This window comes from Mobula hypostoma, chromosome 21 (genome assembly GCF_963921235.1).
Source record: "Mobula hypostoma chromosome 21, sMobHyp1.1, whole genome shotgun sequence".
Lineage (NCBI taxonomy): Eukaryota > Metazoa > Chordata > Chondrichthyes > Myliobatiformes > Myliobatidae > Mobula > Mobula hypostoma.
This window is the reverse complement of record NC_086117.1, coordinates 63,210,696-63,218,299: the sequence shown is the minus strand read 5'-3', so window position 1 is coordinate 63,218,299 and position 7,604 is coordinate 63,210,696. Positions and strand designations below refer to the sequence as shown.

General features: G+C 42.1%; 1 protein-coding gene across 1 annotated transcript in view; it reads left to right on the top strand.

Annotated features, from left to right (window-relative positions):
* Nucleotides 1–222: 222 nt before the first annotated feature.
* LOC134360067 (ubiquitin-conjugating enzyme E2 L3) overlaps nt 223–7,604 on the top strand; it is a 103,089-nt gene continuing 95,707 nt past the window's right edge. The window contains exon 1 of the mRNA XM_063074145.1: nt 223–302. Coding sequence (XP_062930215.1) covers nt 276–302 — 27 coding nt within the window. The 5' untranslated portion in view covers nt 223–275. The remainder of the gene's footprint in view (nt 303–7,604) is intronic.

Below are 7,604 nucleotides of genomic sequence, written 5' to 3'. Positions count from 1 at the left end.
ATATATGTAGAGATAAGGCGATAGTATGCCCTGCGAACACGGAAAATCAGTGCATATATGCCCCATACATGTGGCCCAGGATTCCGCCTGTGCGCGTCTACGCAGCCATGTTCACACACACAACGACGCGCTCGGGCCAGGGGTGTGATTGCGCCTCCCGAGCGGCCGGCCGGGTTACTGCGCAGGCGCGCCCGCCCCCGGAGCCGCCTTCTGATTGGACGGCGGAAGCGGGTGAGCAAGCGCCGGTTCATTGTGGGAAGTGAAGGATCGTCAAGATGGCGGCCAGCAAGCGGCTCGGTAGGGTAAGTGTCGGTGTGATGGCGGGGGTGTGCGGGAAATAAATCCCCCCGCGTGGGGGAGAAAGAGGCGAGAAATCTAGACGGCTGATTAGCTGGGGTGAGAGGGGGAAGTAGGTGGGGATGTCGGTGCGAAGCGGGCAGACAGGCCCCGGGCTGGAAGGAGGCGGCGGCGGCGGTATTTTCGTCGTCAAAATCGGGGCGGCCTTCCCGTCCATTTCGTGGCGCCGCCTGCTGTCCGGCCCCGGGGAGGCCTCGGGCCTTCCGCACACCGTGTGTGTGTGTGTGAGCTGATCTAAGCGGCCTTGCAGATTCTTCCTCTTCCTCCCTCGCCGCCCCCACCTTGACCCGCCGCGCATAAAACCGAAAGCGGAGTCGGCCAAAAGGGTTACTGGCTCCCGGGAGAGGGAAGGGGAAAACGTGCCCTCCGTCCTTGACTCAGCAGTTTCGTTTTCCCCCGGGGGGGCGTTGGAAGTCACAACTACTGCAGCACCTCCCTCGTCCGTATCGCCAGCACCATCTCATTAAAATTGGACTTGCTTTCAGGGGAAATTGCAGTGAAGCTAACAGGCGCCTGCTATATAATAACGGTATTATATAACAGACGGTATATAATACCGTTATTAGCGGCGAATATTCCCCCCCCCCCAGGCAAAACAGGGAGTTCCTATAGTGTTTTATAATTTCAAGTGTTCAGTTTCTGGTCTTCTCATCTCCTTATCCTTTTTTTTTGTTTTCCTTCTGTACCTCATTTTGGTACTGATTTCGCAACAGTGACGTGAAATGCAGTCTTCGCATCTCACTGCACATTGATCTCTTCTCCCCACCGCCCCCGTCCTGAAGAAGGGTTCTCGGTCCCCAACGTCGACTGTATTCATTTCAATTGATGCTGCCCGGTCTGCCGAGTTCCTCCAGCATTTTGTGTGTGCTGCACATGGTTTCTCAGGTTAGATTGGTTAAGAGGGTGATACTACAGATTCTAGGTGCACATTGCTTAAGTTAATTTGATTGAAAATTTGTAATCTGCTTTCCTACCCAGGAGCATCTAATCTATCACTTGTAGGGAAAGGAAAGCAAGTATTTGATTCTTTATAGCAGGGGTTTCCAAACTTTTATATAGCATTGGTGTATGGCATAAGGCAAGGGGTCCTTGGACCCCAGGTTGGGAACCCCTGGTTTATAGGGAAGGAAATGAACTTGTTCCACTGTTTATTCCTCTCCATAGATGGTGCCTGACTTGCTGAGTTTTGCCAGCATTTTGTGTGTGTGTGTGTAACTTGAGATAAATATTGTATTAAAACTGTTTGGGAAAAATATGGCTCTGGAGATGTTGACATTTCTGGCAAAAAAAGAACCCACCTGATCTTGCCTCTGTCTAGTTTCTGTGAGTAGGCTTTCAAATTGGTAGTCAGGTTAGTTTGATGGATTGATTTGGACTAAGCTGTATTAAAGACATTTTCATTGGATTTTTTTTAAAAGAAGTCATTCTGTTTTGCTTCAGTCTGTTTTGTTTGCCAATATCATTGTCATCATTGTGTGCTGTGTCTGACATGGGCAATCATGGTCTCATGACCATGGTTATTCTTGACAAATTTTTTTGACAGAAGTGGTTTGCCATTGCCTCCTCCCGGGCAATGTCTACAAGATGGGTGATCCCAGCCATTATCAGTACTCTTCAGAGATTGTCTGCCTGGTGTCAGTTGGCCACAAAACCAGGACTTGTGATATGCATATGAGCATGCACCACTTACTCCCATGGCTTCACATGACCTTGGGTTGGGGGGGGGGGTTAGTACTAAGCGGGTGCTATTTCTTGCCCAAGGGTGACCTGCAGGCTCATGGAGGGAAGGAGTGCCATACACCTGCTTTGGTAGAGATGTATCTCTTTATATATCTCTAATTTCATTCTATATTAAGTGTGTCTTTTGGACCTGATGTCTTTGTATGTCCTGAAAGGGTTTGTATTTAAGCAAATTTTAAAAAATTCTGATTAATTTGATAATTGTTATTCCTTTCCATGCCTTATGGATTGGGCAGCAATCTTGCAGTTTCTTTAGCATTTGTCTGCTTTTTTTACGAGACCGAGTTGCTATCGATGATCAACCCAGCACAGATGGAAAGCGTACAAGAAGGTGGCCAGATTTGAACCCAGGACCACTCGCCTCGAAGTCCGGTGCTGATGCCACTACACCACCAGTTAGCCAAAATGTTATAATTAAGATGACATAATTTGTCTAGTGACCAATTCCTGATGGGAGGTTAAAGTGTAAGAAATAGTTCTGGTCATAGTTTCTGAACAAAATTCTGACTAATGTTAAATAAACTGAATTAATTTAATATTTTATTTCATGCTGAAGATGGTGACTCAGCAAGACTCCAAGAGAAAATCAATGAATACCAGACATCTTCCTTGGATCATTCTGCCTTATGTCAACAGTGCTTCTAATTCATTAGGAAACTGTAAGAAAGTTGGAGAAGTAGGACTGCCCAGCTCCCCAAGCCTGAACTCGTCCTGCATAACACTAGATGACAATTTTTTTTCGGAAGTGTTGCTGCCTTAGAATTTTTAAAAATTTAGGATATATTACTTGAAGCTGAGCACGAATATAATTTCAGACTATTATTGAATATAATGCATTTAATTGCATAACGGTGCTGATGCTTTGCAACCCTGACAAGCTAAAAATGTTTTGTTGCTGATTTTCGTTTGTACTCGGTGGCTGACGCTTCTCACTTAAGTGTCTAACAATAATCAGCCAGCAGTGATAGATTCCACATGGCCTGATACAGCTTCTACATGTCCGCATAACCCTGATGAAACTTTTCACCATGCTCATCACTGACAGCACCAAGATTTCTAGGGACGAAGTCTAAATGGGGATGCAGTAAACGAATGGTGAGGATGGAACGTAGCAGGAGAGGTGTGGGGCCGGTGGCAGAGGAGGAGTTCCAGGGGCACCCTGGGAGTGTGGCACATGTGCAAACATACCCAGCCCTGAGGCACCAGGCAAGATCATTTGATTCAAAACAGTTGGTTTATTGATCACTACAGAATGTCTTTCTGGTGCGATAGACACCCATATCAGAATCAGGTTTATCATCACTGTCATATGTCATGAAATTTTGTTTTTTTTTTGCAGCTGCAGTACAGTGCAAAACTCTTAGGCACCCTAGCTATCTATATGTGCCTAAGACTTTTGCATAGTACTGTAAGAAAGTGAATACTTCCATTTGGTTGATAGAATGCCTTACAAATAATTGAGCAGAGTAGTTGTCCCTCACTTCTGCTGTGAGCTGTGGATGTCCTTTAACTCTTTATCAGAAGAACAAGGAGGACATCCAGAGGAGATGGGCTCTATCACTTGTGCCAAGTGACCATGACCTTAGGTCATTTGTCTCATTCCCCATTTGACTGCATCTCTCATGAATTGTGCAGAGGCATTCAGTTGTTTTATGATAAATTAAAAGCATCCGAGTGTTTGTTCATAAGTTTTCAGTTCAATTTGTTTTGTTTCTCACCTATCATTTTCATGCTGATAGATTTAAGGAGCTATCTGTAGGTGACTCATGGTTTCAAATGCAGCTCACTTTGTCTAGAGTGACATAGCACAGACTACAAATAAATATTAGTCTTTTCAATGATGTTTAGATAGGCACGAGTCAGAATCAGGTTTAATATCACCAGTATATGTCGTGAAATTTGTTGTCTTTGCAGCAGCAGTGCGATGCAATACATGATAGAGCAAACAACTTTTCATTCCTCTGTGTGTGTATGATTTTCTATTTTATATGTATTTTGATTTCCTATTTTATGTATATATATTATGATTTTTTGTTTTATAGGTATATGTTATATAAATTAAAAAGTAGTGCAAAAATGAAACTAGAAGCTGGTGCTCATGGGTTCAATGTCCATTCAGAAATCGGGTGGCAGAGAGGAAACGGCTGTTTCTGAATTGTTGAGTGTTGCTTTCAGGCTTCTTCTGTACCTCCTTCCTGATGAGAAGAGGGCATGTCCTGGGTGGTATGGGTCCTTAATGATGGACACTCTGCCTCTCTGGGGCCTTGCTCCTTGAAGATATCCTAGATACTAGTATCCATGATGGAGCTGACTGGGTTTACAACTCTGCAGCATATTTTGATCCTGTGCGGTAGCCCCCCCCATCCCCCTTCACACCCAATACCAGACGGTGATGCAGCCAGTTAGAATGCTGTCCATGGTACACCTGTAGAAATTTGCGAGTATTTCTGGTGACATGCCAGATCTCCTCAAACTCCTAATGAAATTTTAAGCTGCTGTTGTGCCTTTTTTGTATCTGCATCAGTATGTTGGGTCCAGGATAGATTCTCTGAGATATTGGCACCCAGAAACCTGAAATTGCTCACTCTTTCTACTTATGATCCCTCTTTGATGTTCCCTTGCCTTGTCCTTTCTGAGGAAGATGGAGGGATATGGATATTGTGTAGGGAGGAGGGATTAGTTTTTGGGGTTTCTTGATTTGCTTTTTAGCTGGTTTGGCACAACATTGTGCTCTGTACTGTTTTATGTTAAATGGATGCTACCTCTTGATAAATTGTAAACTTTTATCAAAATACCCATACCTTGATGAATGTGGTTAATATACCTATTCGGAAGTGGGAGGGGGGGGGAGAAAATTATGGGGAATGTAATCTGGTGATACATATTAGATTTTTGACAAATGTGAATTTAATTTGAATTTGATCAGGCAAATTGTGTTAGAAACTGGGAATGAAATGACACATTGAACTAGTTTTAATTGATCTGCTGGATATAAAGCATTAATTTATGTACTAAAGTTTTCTCCTCCTCCCTTCATTATCATTATTGATCCCTGGTAGGGATAGTTTCAAAAATGAAAATAGTTCAGTAAAAAGAAGCATGTTCATGAAGCACTAAGCAGGTTGGGCCTGTGGAAAGACAATTGAGTGAACATTTCATGCTGAAGACCCTTGGTCAATCCTGTCCCCAGATGCTGTCCTACTTGCTGAATATTTCCAGCAATTTCTGTTTTTAGGCCATTGTTACAACACCATTGAACGTTCTTGATTCTGTTGTCAGGTCTCTCACTTATAAATTTATATAGGAGGATTATTGCTACATGACTTGTGAAGGATTTTGGTGGGAAGAGAACGAATGATATCATTTGAGCTACTTGAAGGCTCTAGCAGCGATCAGTCGCAGCAGTTGAGGTTAATTGTTTCTAATGAGTTCGTTGAGGTTAATTGTGGCATCTCAGTCAAAATTAGACACTTCAGCACTAAGATGAGGGACTGGTTCAGAATGTAAAGTACATAAAGGCAGTCAAGTCAAGTTTATTGTCCTTTAACTGTATACATGTATATCGCCAATCGCAACAATGCTTCTCCAGACCAGGGTGTAAAGCACAGTAGTACACATAACACATAATAACTTTGGGAAGTAAGAATTAAATCTACAAATGAATTAAGCACAGATAAAGTGCAAAAATTAAATATTATAGATTGCAGTACAAATTATCAAATGTGATGCGACAGGGATTCAGAAGCCTAATGGCCTGAGGGAAGAAACACGCCTGCGAAACTCTGCCATATTTAGATGAAAGTATGATTAGAAACAAGAGGAAGCTAGCTAACATCATTCAATAAGATGGCAGCTCAGCTTTTACAACTTATTCTTCTGCACCAACTGCATAATCCCTGAACTCACTTAATAAAAATATATTATATAAAATCTATTAATTGCTGCCTTGTATAAGCTCAGTGTCTTAAGTGCCCATAGTGCTTTTGGATGAAGAATGATGAAAATTCATGATCCTCTGGGTTAAGAAATTGCTTCTGTCTGTACCTTGAGACCATCATCCCCAGTTCCTGACACACTATTCAAGTGGAATGTCAACCCCACCACTAACCCTTCACTCATACTTCAAAATCAGTGACCCTATCTCTTTTCCTACTTTGCTATTCCTTCTAAGAGTTAATAATCTAGAATAGTTAGTTCCCAAGCTTTGTTACTTTGCAACTGCAAATCTGTTTTCAAAAAGTAAATTATCAGAATACATATATATCCCTGTCTGCAACTCTGAGATTCATTTTCCTTTGTTGTTACTGTTCCATTTCCTGCTTCTCATTGATTACTCCCTTGTCATGCTTGTATTGAGATAAAGACCTTTTAACTGTGCAATTTTTCTTTACCCTAAAAATTTGATGTATACCCTCTTCAAGATTCAAAGTACATTTATTATCAAAGTAGGTATATGCAACCCTGAAAATAGTCTTCCCAGCAAATGGCCACGAAACAAGAAAACACCATGGAACCCGCTCAAAGCAAAACATCAAACACCCAATGGGCAAAAAAAAGAACAAATCGTGCAAATGACAAAAAATGAGTAAGTAACACACAAATATAAAACATCAAACTGCAGCCTGGAAATGTTCAGTTCAGTTCAATTTAGTGTTGTTTATATGTATTGTCCTTTGCTGACTGATACTGATTATTGTTGCACTGCACTATTGCTTCATTTCTCTTTAACATTGTAAATTCCTCCAAATACTACAAACCCCTCTTCACTCATTTCTCTCTCTGTCTTTCCAAACTTTGAGCCATTCACTCAACTGTTTGATCTTATTTACTCTGAGCCAGGTAGTAAAGCTGAGGGTATTACTTTTTTTTTGGTGCTGCATTTTAGTTTGGACCGTGGCTACTCATACTTCAACAGGTTTACTTGCTTTTTGCATTTTGATTCATCATTGTGTATCATGTCTTAGGATGTGGGCAATCATGATCTTCCATTCACCTTTAATCTGTGTCCCTCTATACACTGTTGATTTTCTTTTCTCTATCCATGACCATGATTATTTTTGGCAATTTTTTTTCTACAGAGCTCGTTTACCATTGCTGCATTCTAAGGCAGTATCTTTACAAGAGAGGTGACCCCAGCCTTTATCAGCACTCTTCAGAGATTGTCTGCCTGGTGTCAGTGGTCACATAACCAGGACTTGTGATATACACTGGCTACTCATACGATCAACCCCCACCTGTACCCACGGCTTTACGTGGCCCTGTTTTGGGGGCTAAGCAGGTGCTACACTTTGCCCAAGGTTGACCTGCAGGCTTGCAGAGGGAAGGACCTCCTCGCTCCTCCTTTGGTAGAGATGTATCTCCACCCAGCATTTTGATTGTGCAGCTTTAATTCATCTTGCACAGCCTTCACTGTGAACAGGCATTTGGCTCCCAGCGCTGCCACCTCTAATAAATATATATATATTTAATTTCAAATGCAATATATAATTAAAAAAACAATTACAGTA